At 49.4% G+C, this 14,298-nt stretch overlaps 4 protein-coding genes across 4 annotated transcripts in view; 2 read left to right on the forward strand and 2 right to left on the reverse strand.

Moving 5' to 3' along the window:
* Positions 1 to 14,298, forward strand: part of conv (insulin like growth factor binding protein acid labile subunit convoluted) — a 28,387-nt gene that overhangs the window by 6,648 nt on the left and 7,441 nt on the right. The gene's annotated exons all lie outside the window — the stretch shown is intronic.
* LOC116433816 (uncharacterized) lies at positions 196 to 1,866 on the reverse strand. The gene is made up of 3 exons (XM_031992336.2): positions 1,479 to 1,866; positions 907 to 1,044; positions 196 to 389 (listed from the first exon to the last, which is right to left on the reverse strand). Exons 1-3 carry the CDS (start codon positions 1,717 to 1,719, stop codon positions 196 to 198), a joined length of 573 nt encoding a protein of 190 aa, XP_031848196.2. The 5' UTR covers positions 1,720 to 1,866.
* Positions 4,044 to 11,011, forward strand: LOC116433789 (uncharacterized). Its single transcript, XM_031992275.2, is given in 5 exon segments — positions 4,044 to 4,264; positions 4,266 to 5,001; positions 5,197 to 5,592; positions 6,100 to 8,881; positions 8,950 to 11,011. Coding segments are annotated over 5 exon segments (5,934 nt in total). The 3' UTR covers positions 10,749 to 11,011.
* Positions 12,439 to 13,165, reverse strand: LOC116433788 (uncharacterized). Its single transcript, XM_031992274.1, has 3 exons — positions 13,124 to 13,165; positions 12,621 to 12,886; positions 12,439 to 12,547 (listed from the first exon to the last, which is right to left on the reverse strand). Exons 1-3 carry the CDS (start codon positions 13,163 to 13,165, stop codon positions 12,439 to 12,441), a joined length of 417 nt encoding a protein of 138 aa, XP_031848134.1.

Below are 14,298 nucleotides of genomic sequence, written 5' to 3' on the forward strand. Positions count from 1 at the left end.
GGATCGACGTGTTTACGATCTGTTTGATCGTCGATATAAATAGTTCGGGAGGAAACCGCAACGGCGGCCGTCCCATTCGCGGCGGGAAAAAAATGGTCGATAGAGAAAAGGCGATATCAGGATGTACGATAGCCTGGTTCCATTTGTGGTCGTCGTTCGTACGATATTCTCATCTGCGGGAGAAATGACTCCTTATTATCCCCTATAATAATAATGTTCGTCGTTCTCTGGACCGCTGTGCGGCATCCAGCCGCTGTACGCCTGGTTGTGAGCATATGGCGGTGCGTTGTGCACGTGCACGTGGATCGGCTGAGGTGTCGTGTTCTGGTGCCAACCGGATGCAAACTTCGCTATTATCGTGCTCAACTTGAGCACCAACAGAGTGACACCTGCAATGGAATTAGCGTTAATGCACTGGCGAATTAATTGCAGTTTAAGTCACAGTTAATCTATCGAATTATTCTTTGGCAGGGATCAGGTATTGCATTGGTCGAGCGCTGAAAATTCTATGGAGTTAGTGATTCATTAATAATTGGAGTAATTAACATTTCTGTCTGATAGTAGTAATAGTACAGTAATAATAGTAAAATAGTAATGAATTCCAGCATTAATACAATCATTATTTCCATAAGAATTCCAAACCTCAGATCAATGGTATTATGTTGTTCAACTTTTACGAAACAGCTGATACGCTCGGAAGCCAAGTACGCGTAACGATATTAACATTATAGAAAATAAAAGAAAGTGGGCCCTCTATTAAAATTCGGCGCAGCGTAAGGGTCCCATGGAAACACAATATCGATAAATGGAACGATATCACCTGATTCCGTATGCGTTAGGTGTACATACCATGCTCGCACCGTTACTTTTTCGTACAGGACACATTGCCCCATAATTGGTGCTTACCGATCAACAATCCTTTCAGCGAAATCACCGTCAACACCGTCAGCATTGTCATCATCACTCCCATTTTATACACCATCGGCATTAGCATGAACTGTATCCGCTTAACGCCAAACGTTCTAGCTTGTCTGTCCGTCGATTCTGAACATTTTAAAATTCGATCAATCACACGATACACAATATCCAAGAACAAGTTATACAATTCATATTTCAAATCAAATATTCCCCAAACTTCGCATCTCCATAATATATTTCAATCCTTTATACTCGAAAATTATAACACTAAAACTACCGAGCACTTACATTGTCTTTCCAAAATTCCTCTATAAAAACTTCAAGAGTGCATCTATCGAGACTCTAATTGCCTTATAATTCAGTTCGCGTATCGCTAAATCAATTCCTTTAATAATCCCTCAGAGAAACATCTGCCTTTTTAATAATTGCAAAATGAAGAAATCAGGAATGACTCATTTTGACCCGTCTGGTAGTTTTAATGTTAACATCCCATTTGCTATGTCCTTTCGAAGGTACAGTCGCGTGCGAAGGGTAAAATTACTGTAAGCTCGTAAACTCACCTTGAACCTCGTTCCCTCCATCGAATAATTCATCGAAGAACTCCCTGACCACCCGAACATCGGGATCCACCGCGACGTCCTTGGGCACCGGCAAAAGTTTCGTGACTTGGTCGCGTCCAGGTTGGCCGTGGTCCAGCGGCGCAGCGACGCCAACGCTCTCGAGGCTCGCGGTGCACGCGCATTTCGAAAAAGTCGCCGCGGCGAGCAGCACGCACGTCACCGTCCAACCAATCGGCTGCATTATCGAACCGGTTGCCACGCGATCACGTGATCCTGCTCATCGGCTCCGGCTGGTTCACACGGAGAACGGATTCCCTTGAATTCGGACACGGATCCAGCCGACCGGCGAAAGGAACCACGAATTCGAGGGACGTGTTAATCGAGCCCGCACGAGCCACCGTATGATTCGGGCGAGCGGCCACGGCGCCGTTCGAACTCAAAAGAAGGATCGACCGGCGTGTGCGCGGTAGATCTGCGCATCGGCTGAATTTCCTCGGCGGCCAGCGATTTCGTGGACGCGGCTTGAAACACTTTTCGAGTGCGTCCAATAGAAGATACCGCACGGCCTGAGACATAAGCGCCTCGTTACCTTTCCAGGCACGCGTGCCTTTTCATACGATCGTTGGTAATCCCGTAATACCTTTCCGGCCTAAAACTTCTCCATCGGGATCGCCGGGTAATGGTTTTAGAGAGGAGGTTAGACGCCTTAGCAGGCGAACATTCTCCAAGAAAATTTTTCGACGAACGGGCGATTGCGCGGCGTTCCACTTTCCGTATCACTGTCACGGTCATTGTCCCGCGGAAACGTGTGCTAGCCGCGTTCCCTGGAATTCCCTCGCGGTGAAGCGTCGTTACACGATCCTTCCCTCCGGCGCGCCGGTCCAGCGCAACCGTCGCCGATGATGAACAGCCTACTTCGCCCGTTGCTTTGTTTGAGCACGCTTTTAATCGCCGCGCGACCCATTAATTACGAGCGAATCGAAAGTCCGCTTCCTCACCGCGAAGTTAATGCAACTGGTTCGTAATCTCGACGGTAATCGCGGCAGCTAACGACTTTCCCAGCCAGTCGACAGCTCGCTGACCTCTTCACGCGTCGTTTCGCGAATCGCTAACCACCGTTTTTACCGCGGCGGTCGTTGAATAAAGAGACAATTGGACGATGCAATGAACATCAACCGGTGGGAACGAAATTTCTCTGGCTCCCTCCCCGTAGAAACCGAGAGCGCAGCGTCTACGAGCGAATCCCTGACGCAAATCATAAACCAGTCGCGAGTCGCACTTTCGTTGCCGGTTATGACCGGTAAGATCGGCGTACCCATTGTGAACGCAGCTTAAGAGCAGCCTACCGCACGCTGAATAAAAGGAAGAAACGCGGTACAGGTTTACTGGCTTTGCTCGGTGAAGGCGGCGGTGGTAGGAGAGAAGAAGAGGTCGAGGATGGTAACGAATGGCGGTGGCCATCTTGGAAAATAATGCGCGTCGTAAAAATTCTTTACTCTGCCGCGGGTTGCTCCTTTTGCTCCCTGGCCGCCGGACCCTCCTAGTCCTCGATTCCCTCAAGGACTAAAAATACAACCCCTTGCACCAGAACCAGAAAGGCCGTATCGAAGACGAACCTGAAACCCGGCCTGCACTTTGTTCGTGCTGCGTCTCTTCGCGTCTGCCCCTTCTCCCCCTTCACCGTCTTCTTCCTTTTCGTTTTAACGAGAGTACATAACGCGGGGAAGGTTCGAATAGTTCTAAAGATGAAAAATGAGACCGGAGGAATCTCCACCGTGGAAACGGTCGATTCGCTGCTCCAGGGTTGACAAGAGTTTTCTTGAAATCGATTAGATGCCGTGAATCAGCTTCCCTAGGGACCTGTAATCGAGGGTTCATATTTTTTATCGTAACCCTTGATTGGATTTCTGTGTAGAAAATCGCTGGAATTTCGATTCTCTGCACCGATAACGGCATCCCTTCGAAGATCGCTCGTAATCCGACCACCTGACTACGCCATCGGGTATTCTTGAACCCAGGGGGCCAGTTTTTCTCGAATGATCATCCGTACCGGTCAATGTATGTCGCTCTAAGAAGGACAGCGGATAGGTCGAGAGACCTGGGCGAAGAGAAACGCGGTACCGAGGATGAGGGGCAAATGACCGGGTGGTTTGTATCGCAGGCGCTGTTCGTACTAGATCTCGCGCTGGAAGGCGAGCCATGCTATTTTCCGAGCTCCAGTGCTTCAAGGTTAATTGGCCCATTACCGTGTTAGTTGTGAAGAGAGATAGAAGTAGACACTGGTAGCAGTTCCCTAGATTGTTTTCATTATTCGAATTGTTCGGAATTCGATTCGAACTAAAGTATCTAGTAGACGATCATCGTCGTCCTATTTGCTAACAGTTTCATCTTCCGTTCTCCAACTTTAAACAACTCCCTACAGCTATCAATGATGCGTAATTCCACTGTTAAACGACTTGCCATGCAGGAGAGAAATAATTGCTCCACTTCGAACAAGTTTCGCGCAGGAAAGATTCCGCGAATCTCGATCGCGACGGGTTGACCGCAGCCATGCGTCCGAGCTAAATGCATCTACACCCGTTAGACCGTGAACCCGATCCTCCGGCAACCCTGCGCAGGCATGTAGGGGGGCAGCGTAAAAATGGAAATGCCCCGGCGGTTGCCTATCCACACAGTCTCGCGATTCCCCGCGTCTCGTTGGTGGAGCCCGTGCGTGCACTCTCACGGGCATCTTCGTTCTCCAACGCGCGCGGGCGATGGTATGTGTATTACCATACCTTCCCGGCTATGGTTGACCATAGACCGGCTCAGAAGTGGCCGAGACATTCGCCTCTCGACCGCGACCATGAGAGCACTCAACTCGCGACGCCCACAGCTTACGAGTACTCGCTTCTGCCTGTTCCCTCGTCCCTTCCTCTGTCTTCTCGTGGTGCTGTTCGTCGTTCACGGTGGCCGAACGCGCAGCGTGACTCGCGATGAACAGCTCTTGGTCCAGCCCGGGGGCAAGCTTTCGCCAGTCGAAAGTGAACGCGACGTACCCCTAACTTCGCCGAGCACGGAGGAGGACAGTGCGCCGGGTCAAGTGCGGGACAAGCTGCTGAATCCGGGGAGCGATGGCATTGAAAATGAAAAGGTCCAGCCTGAGGAACCGGGGAGTGTCGAAGGGAAGATTCCGCAGCCGAAGGTTTCCGCCGATCGGCAGCTGCAAGAGGCTGGCCAGGACAACACCGAGCAGCTCGCTGATCAATACACGCGAAAGGACGCCTCGCCGGTCGACCAGGAGCTCGACGCTGAGAAAAAGGAGGCAGAGAAGATCGACGAGGCAAAGGCGCCCGTAGCTAAGATCGGCGTAGATGCTGAGAGTAGCGAGATCTTGAAGAAAGAGGACGAAGAAGCGACTGTGGCTAAGAAGAGGAGACGAAACGACGTGGCTCTCGCTGGGAAATCCGATGTTCATGGGAGCGAACAGATTCCAGTGGAACGACTCGACGTGGTAAAGGACCAAGGGATCCGCAGGTTCGACGTGCAAGTGGACGACGGAGGTGTTGCTGAGCAAGACAATATTGGAGTCAACAAAGCTGGTGCTCGTCAATTGGTAAATCCTGAACAAGTGTTGGAAGAAATAGTAAAAGCAGTCTTTAAGGAGAAAGAGTCTGCGAGAGCGGTTGAACCTTCCCAAAAGGTGAATCAAGAGGAAGGTCATGTTCAAGGGGCTGAGGAACTCGGCGAAGAGCTTCCGAGTTATTTCCGTAAATCTGTACTGATCGATTCTGATCAGGAGAAAGAGGATGCCAGCTCGGAGGATAACGTCGACGAGGACGAAGAATCGACAAAGAACAGAGGTCACAGGTATTTGGACGATCCTCAGAGTAAATCGAGACGCAAGAGCTCTACCGTCTACTTGAGCGCCGAAGAGAAGAAGATATCCGATGGAGAACAGCAGTCGATCGTCGAGGGGCAAATCAAGAAATTGATATCGATTCGGGACGACGCGCTGGACGCTCAGAAGGTGGACAACCTGGACGAAGCCAAGGTTCTGACATCCAAGCGACAGGCTGGATTGGACGAGGCCGCGTTCACACAGGAGGACGTCCAAAGCGAGCAAGGAAACAAGGTAAAGGCTATTAAATTATTTAACCTTAGACAATCTATAGGGAGCACTAGCGTTTTCGATAAATGGAAGCAGCAGGCTGTGGTGCTCCAGGATCAAATCAGAAACAGAACGTCCTTGCTCCGTTTGAGGGAGCAATCTACCGAAGTACTTCCGGAAATACCGAAATTCACGGAGATCCAGTTGCTGGATATATTGGAGCAAATCGTGCTTTCGAAACGAACAGAGCTCGCGAACGATTCTTACGCGAGTATCATAAAAGACCTCGACCTGACCGACAGGCAGCTGCGAATAATCAAATGCGCCGAGCAATTGCTAGCAGTTCGCGAGCGACAGTCCTTCATGAGCAACGTGGTGGAGTGTATTCAAGGGTTGAGCGTGCTGAACTGCTTGAGGATCTTCGTGTGGCCAGTCATAGTGGACAATCTCCCGCAAAACGTTGTCCAAAGTTTCGACAACTTACCGATCGAGGTAAACGTGTTTGACTTGTTTCAGGGAAACAGGCCAAAGTCGGGCAGGGCGCAGAACATTCAGCAGGTCAGGCTGATCACGCCGGAGTCCGTTGTGTACAACATCCTGCAGGATGCACTAGAAGCTTATCCTAACGACGAGACATTGGTGTCGTACATCGACCCGAAGAACGAGACGCTGAAAGATCTCCTCAGCTCCAATCAGCTGGACATCTTGCAGATGGCGGAGAAACTGCTGCCGCCGGCTTTGCGCCGGGAGTACTCCGACAGCATGTTCTCCTGCGTCAGGAGGTTCGAGTACTTCAGCTGCGTCAAGTACTTTGCCTGGCCCATGATCAAACAATACTTCCCAGCACTGCCCGCATTCCCCGACTATCAGAGCTGGTATCCTATCTTCGACTTGTATCCACAATACCCTATTCTCCCATTCCCCACCCTCTCGGGAGACGTAGGCGAGTTGCCGGAAGTCGTGGACGCGGACGCTACTCGATCAAGAAGACCCAGACCCGAAGCGGTAATCATTCAGGTTCTTCGGAATACCTTGAAGGAACAGCCACGGTTGTCGGTTTCGCCGTCTTTCCTGGACCAATTCGCTGATTCTTACATCGCTCTGATGCCTCAGGACCAACTAACGGCTATTAATATGGCTGAGCAACTGATCCCAGTCGCGTATCGCCCGGAATTTGTTCAAAAAACGGTGCAATGCATGAAAGAATACAACTATTTGACCTGCATCAAGTATTCGACCTGGTCCACTGTTAGACGATTCAACCCTAATTTGCCGGACATCTCTGGACTACTGCCAGATTTCCAAGTCCCAGAATACATCACCAGGCTTTCTCTCCAGAATTTAGGACCGTACTGGCAGTTCGGAGGCTCTTCGGAGCAGCCGGGGGTTCCTGCAATCGTATTGGTGAAGAATCTTTTGAACACGTTGCAGTCTTCCAGCAAATTAGAAGAGGAGATCATCGTATTGTTGTTGAAGGTCCGAGAATCCGGCTCCAAGTCTCAGGAAATACCATCGCTCGTTTTTGCCGAGAACATGCTGACATTCGCAAGATTCTCGACGGCCCAGCTCGATATTCTGCGATTAGCCGAGTCCCTCGTACCAGCCGTTGCTAGGCCAGGTCTGATCACTGAAGTCATCGTGTACCTGCAGAGGAGCAACAACTTCATCGAGTGCGCCAAATACGTGATATGGCCGACAATCGCTAGATATGTGCCCAATCTACCAGAGTTCCCTTCGCTGGAGAACAAAAAAGAATCGATTAACTTGGTGCTGCCAGCCACGGTACTGAAAGAGCCGGCAAACAATCCTAGCGTGAAAACCAATCGTTTCCAGGATGAATCTAGGAACAAGGCGCAGCAGAATGTTCCGACGATCAGCGTGACCGACATCAGGTTCAGCCCGATCTTCACCGAACATCCGGAGACCGTGATACTGAACATCGTTCGTTCGGTTCAGCTGCAATCAGTCAATTTGAATCGCGGGCCTGTCAGAACGACGTCGCCGATCAACAGTGCATTATACAGTCTTATTAACGAGCAACAGCAGAACATCGTGAGAATCGTGGACAGCCTGATACCGGATAGTATTCGCACGGACTTCACGGACAGTCTGATCTCTTGTCTTCAAATAAACGATTTCCTGACTTGCACCAGGGATGTGATCTGGCCGACTTTGTCCAGTTACTTCCCATGGCTGCCCAACTTCCCGAACTTCGGCACTACACCCAGCCCTCCTAACAACAGTTCGTCCACAAGCGATTCCAAACAGAAACTAACGGACCTAAGTTCCAACAAAGACCCTCCGCCTCTATCAGAGACAGACGTGACGACTGGACAACATGGGGACACAACTGTAACCATCACGGACACCAGATTCGTTCCAATCTACAATGAACTCCCCGAGACGGTGATAATGAACATCCTGAAAGCAGTGCATCTCTCTCTTCCTAATCAGCCCGGTTCCCCTGCTCCAATAAGGAATCAAGAATTTCCGAGTACCCTGACGGAGCATCAATTACAGATCATTCAGCTGGCAGAAAACTTGTTGCCCATTCCGGCTCGAGCGAACTACCTCACGAAGATCAGATCTTGCATGAGAAACAAAGTCTTCCTTGAGTGCACCAGGGACATCACTTGGCCGGTGATCGCCCAGGCTTACCCGTGGCTACCGAATTTCCCCAATTTCGGCGTCAATCAGAACATACCGGGGATCAGATTGCACATGCTACTGTCAGAGAAATCACAAGGATCGGATATAGAAGCGCAGCCGTCTCGAGAGAGCCTTAAATCTGGCGGAGTCGTGTTGCTGGAAGCTGAAGAGAGAATAGAGGACGTTTTGTCAAATGCTTTGAAGAAAAGCCCGAAGCTGGATCGAGCGAAGCTGGACGCTAGCGACTCTGGTCTTTCCCACCTTACCAAGCGACAAGAGAACATTGTGAAGCTGGCTGAATTAGGGATCCCGGATTCAGCTCGGCCGACGTATGTCGCGAGAATACAGGAATGCACGAAGGGCTACAACTTCGTCACATGCATGCAGAGCATCGGCTGGCCCACGCTGAAGCAGTATCTGCCTTCGTTGCCGGACTTCTCCGAAATCGGCGCGTTGCTTCCGCAGTTGCCTCCGATATCCATAGACCCAATCCCTCCGCTGCCAGATCTCGGTCCTATTCAGACTATTCCAGGAATCTCCGAGCTGCCTAGCGAAATTCCCCAGTTGGTCCCGCAAGTCTTAGGGTACTCCGCGCAAGGAGCCGGGAACGCGCAGCTGTTCGCATCGGAGAACCAGGGAGCACCAGCGTTTACGCCGTCAGTAGGTGAATCTATTAGAGTTCGAGGCTCGGCGAAGTGATCCGGGTGATCTCTGACCGTGTTCTGTTTGCAGGTAACGAAGGAACAATTCCGGGGTACGCAGGCCAGCCGCCAGGTATTCTCATAGACATCTCGAAGGAGAAGGTGCAGCTGTCCGACGTCGTCCAGTCGCGAGCAAACGCGAAACAGTCGAAGAACAGAGGGCGCAGAAGCTTGGAATTTATGAGCACTTATTACAAGATGGACGAAGCACCTGACTCCTCGGATTCGTCTTCGACGTATCCGAACATCACGGAATCCGAGTATCTTCAGCTTTTGATCAAAATGAGGGAGAACCCGAGAGTAGGTGGCAAAGCTTCCTCGGAATCGAAGAAATACTTCGCTGACACTTTGAACGCCACCATCAGAAATTCTCTGACTGCCGATCAATACGAGATCGTGAAGATCGTTGAGGAAGTCGATACAGAGAAAGGCAGAGGGCTTGCTCAGCAGATCATTCAATGTATCACCGGTCTAAGTTTCATCAGATGTGTGGGTATCTTCGTTTGGCCCATGATCGTCAGCAACTTTCCCATTCTTGGTATCCTTGGACGATCATTGGACACGGAGAACCAGGTACAAGAGTTCTTCGGCATGTCTACTAGCGATTTTGAGAAAGAGATGCTGGAAAGGAAAGGTACCATTGAACATTTCCTGTTGGATTGGTACAAGAAGGTGGTCGAAGACAAATTCCAAACGAACGTGGGCTTCTTGAAGATCAAGGGCTACGGCAATGGCGAATTGGGGATCAGCTTCTCGGGTTTTAGGGAAGGTAGAGGTGCGAAGCTCAAGGATAATAAAAATCTTCCTAGCATACTAACGATCATCAGCGATATTATGGAGGAAGTCCTAGACCAGCGCCCCGAAATCGAGAAGCCGAAGAGAGAAAAGGAGAAGAGGGAAAAGAGCATTGATATTTCTAGAGAGGGTGAGATCCAGTTCTTAAAAGACAGCGAAGAATACGTTGACATTAAAAGATCTATGAACGACGATGAGATTATCACGATGTTCTTGGACAAGATCAAGTCTAACGATTCCGACTCAGACGGAGACAGCGAGAAGTATTTCGGTCTGGAAGATGCCTACAACGCTTTCGGTGTCCTCTTTGGTCCTCAAATGCACAGCAGACTCGCTCACAAATTGCAGAGCTTTGATCATCAATTGAGATCCTTAGAAGAGACCGGTTCGACTGAAGCAAACAAGGATGTAGAAATCGTGTCTCTGGAATCTCAAGATCCTCAAAATTCTGAGCAACTAAAGGTACTACCCTTGAGGAGTCAGGTGGCATACGATCTCGAGAAAGAGTCGTCAAGGGATCAAGAACAGATGCGAAGGCAGAAAAGAGCGAAGAACTTCTTCAAGTCTCTCCTGGAGAAGCATCCGAGTAAGCATCTAAAAGAATCCATTGAGGAGAGGCTCGAAGACGTGGAAGACAATAAAATCATCGACGATCCGCAGGAGAAGGACAAGAAATCGAGTCTAGTAGTAAAATTGCCACGACTGGACGACGAAATTCTGCCGAAGAAAATGACCAATTCCATGGTACACTTGGGCAGGGCCATGAAGAACAAGATGGTGCAGATGATGCCTGGTATAGGGCTGGTCTTGTCGTTCTTGATTCAAATGGCCGTGGCGCACGCGCGGGCGGCTGCTTCGATGGCTGGAATGATCAGCAACATGGCTATGGGCTCGGCGATCATCGGGATGATCCGCGACTCGTTCTTCGGGGCGAACAATCATCCGCAGATTAAGTACGTTTACGATAATCATAAGACAGGGCCGGGCATCACCTGGCCCTCTAACTATGGGTCCGACTCTTATTATCATGGATAGTAGGCCAATCGAATCCTCGTGATCGAGACCGAGTTGTCAGTTTTAAGGTGCACTTCGCAAACTTATTAACCGACCAAGATCTTTCGAGTACCGCGTTCGACGTCGTTGAAATTCAATTCGCTGGCTGTAGCAGTAAGCATAAACGTCGAGTATTCGGGGACTTCTAAGCGTTCGCTTCTTTGGGATGGCTCGATGAAATACCGCGCGCGGTTTTGCCGATGGGACGCGTCTCTCCGCAGCATGAGGGTTCTAGGGTAAATGATAGCGACTGTACTACTCCCGTAGAATCGTAGTTAACGCACGGCGCTTGGTCTACTAGGGTTAAGAGGCAACTGTAGATCGTTCTAGAGTTCGTCGTTCGTTTTCCGCGAAGGCTGATGTTGAACAGTGAACGTTTGATTGGGCTAGCTTTAATTATCTTCCGTACACGGCCGACGACGATCGTCGTCGCCGCCGCCGCCGCCGCTCTCCCTTCATCTTCCTCAGAATCAGGTATTCTGCGTTGCTCAGGAGTTGATCTCTGAAAGGAATGCGGGTCTAATTGATCAGTTCTTATCAGTTCTGATCTCATTCCCAATGTTAATTTGCCCTTCGCCGATACGATCTCGTGAGCAACGAAGAGTATCTCCGCGTAGACTCGTTAGAAAGCACGGACTACAGAGACTCGATTGTTTAGTTTTAGGGATGAATCGCTCGGGTCCTGTTCACTTCGTTCGTTCCTATTTGGGTGTATTCCGCGAAAACACGGGTGACGGGTTACAACACGCTGTTTCTTCCATTACACGCTATTCCTCTTATCGATCTCTATATACTCGATCCGCTCAATAATAACGCAACGACCCTGCCCACCGTAGGCTCGGGATATTATAAAACTCTTAGCATGTAAGGCAGCCAAGCGGTTGGTTCTACGTTTCGAGAATAAAACGTCTGGGAATCGAAGCCTCCTTCGGTCTCCTTTTAACCCGAACGATCCTCGATTCAACCACCTCCCCGATCCCTCTCCACCATTGCCCCTCGAGATAAGCGTCTCGAGAGACGCCGGGCAACGTAATTGCTCCTCGGTACACGCTCGGAAAAGAGAAGAAATAAAAGCACGCGAGAAACCGAAGGAGAAGAAAGGACCCTCATTGAATCCTGCTGGCCACCGGCAATCGGAAACCCGACGAGCGGGGCCTCAAGGACCCGCAGGGGCTCGCCTCGAAAGGTCAGGGTTAAGATAAGTTCGAGATTATTCTCGGTCCGCGAGCGACCCGCGCGTCCCACCACGCTGAACGTTTGTTTCTTTCTTTACCCACCTTTTTACCAGCTGCATGCGACCGGACGTCGCATCTGAACGCGATCGAAGCCAGCCAGGATCACGTGATCACGTGCGTTGAACCCTTCGATCCTCAGGGGTGTCGCGAAAAAAAGGGTTTCGCGTGCGCGATTACTTTGGACTGGATGTACGCACGCTAACATTTGTTTAAACAACTTCGTCTGGTCGTTTAACAGTTTCTGTCGTGTACTCTCGTGTCAAACGACCGAAAAGAATAAAACAAAAGAGCCAGTTTGTCCGCGGATATTATACTGAATGAGGGAGAACCGTGTTAACAAGCTTCGATACACGAGGGGGGATTAATTTACCGCGAACTGGTTTCTTTATTCGTTCCTTCTGGATACAGTGATTCTGGTTAATGGAACTTGACATGTATCACGATAGCAACAGGGGGAGCACCGATGGAATCTCTTCTCCCTCGGCTGATCTCGTGCCGTTTTCTTCTATCAGCTCTATCGAGTACGGCAGCTCGTTCAGATAGAACCTGCAGGAATGTATAAAAGAAATCGTGTAATAGGACTGTTAATGGACCTCGGTTATTGAGAGCGTGACACCACCATTCATCCGCGTGCTCGCAGTCGACCAACGCTTCGTCCGTGCAGACGCGTTCCTTTTGATCGAACACCGTGTTGTTTGGACAGATCACGGGGAATCCTTTCCCGGAGTCGTCGCACGCGTGAAAAACTCGGCAATCGTAGTCCGGGTCGGCGTACAAGCCGATCGGTCTGTCTTCGCAGGAGAACCGGAACGTCAAGTTGCGGAAGAGATCGAAATCGAATGATTCCTCTGATAATTCTTCGTACGTTTCTAATCCTCGTCGGTCCTAATGAACGATAACATCTTTCTCAAATGCAGTTTCTTAATAAATTTAAAAGAATTAGTATATTCTTCAAAAATAAATCAAAATTTAAGTTTGAAGTATAGAAGATTGATTTTTCATTATTCGAATTGTGTAAGCTAATGAGAAGATTGCTTCAGTAAATACATGTAAAACATGAAACCTAATGTCTTACCTCGGAATTTGGTTCTTCTAGGTTTAACGATAAAGAAAATTTCTTACCATGTAACCTTGAGTTGGTAAAGCGACTACTGCTATCATCATTCCTGCGGTATAATGTCTATTAAGCTATTTTGTCAGACATGATAATGTATCGTCTACTTACGAAGTAGTAGAACACGCTTTAACAACGACGAGACACGATGTTCCATTTTTGAGAATCCTGAAGTAGATTCGGCGATATTGGCAGACCGTTTCGATGCTCGGCTGATCCAGCAGCTATCCCACTGACACTGTCGGTTCTTAAACCGTGCTGTCGGGAGAACTTACCGGCCTTAATGACCGCGTAATTTCTCATTACGATCTAAACTACGGCTAACCGGGATATCCGGTTGTTCCGTATGCCTTCGATGCTCGAAATTGTCCGAATCTCACCGACACATTCATAAAAAGAGGAATCATCTTTCGTGTGCAAACTTTACAGACACCTTAATAGTCGACAACATTATTAACCCTTTGATCCAAATCATTTTGCGTGATCTGTATCGATCGAAATCTTGGGTGCAAATATTTCAAGGTACCAACAGATGTCACTGGTGCACGAGCAAACCAGGTAACCGCGTTCCGACTGACTTTCACCTGAGTCGACCAATAGCGGTGCTCGTTCTCCAGGTAACTTTCTTCCGCTGAGATGGGGACTTTCAGTAACGTATGTTAGCTCTAAACAGCTCGAAGACACATAGAAAGTATTATATTTTAACGACCAGGGATGACAAAAATGCTATGATGAATTGTATACGATTTAAATAAAAACTAGAGGACTGTAAAAAGAAGAAGTATAACGTTCTTGGTTCGTCGTACACTAAAAGGAACCGTGAAACGTGTTCATGGACGGCCCTGGAAGCCAATGAACCAATCATGCGCAGCCTTAACGACTCAGTCCTATAGAATTATTCCCGGTTCCAAGCCGTAGAGCCGCGTGTCTACGAAAGGACAGCGCGTATCAACTGCCAATGAGGGAGGCTACGCTGCTCGGTCCGCCTTTCTCTTTAGCTCCGAGCCACGGCTCAGTTTTCACGGCAGCCTCATCCAGGAACCACTGGCAGAATGTCTTGAAGCCCGGAGATGTGGTGAAACGTTTTCGTGCATTCTTCTCCTTATCTTCTTTCTCCGCTGTCACACCGGCGTTGCGCGCGCGCGTGCACAGAGGACGCAGACTGGTGCGAGCCGACGAATAT

This window comes from Nomia melanderi, chromosome 14 (genome assembly GCF_051020985.1).
Source record: "Nomia melanderi isolate GNS246 chromosome 14, iyNomMela1, whole genome shotgun sequence".
In the NCBI taxonomy this organism is placed as follows: Eukaryota; Metazoa; Arthropoda; class Insecta; order Hymenoptera; family Halictidae; genus Nomia; species Nomia melanderi.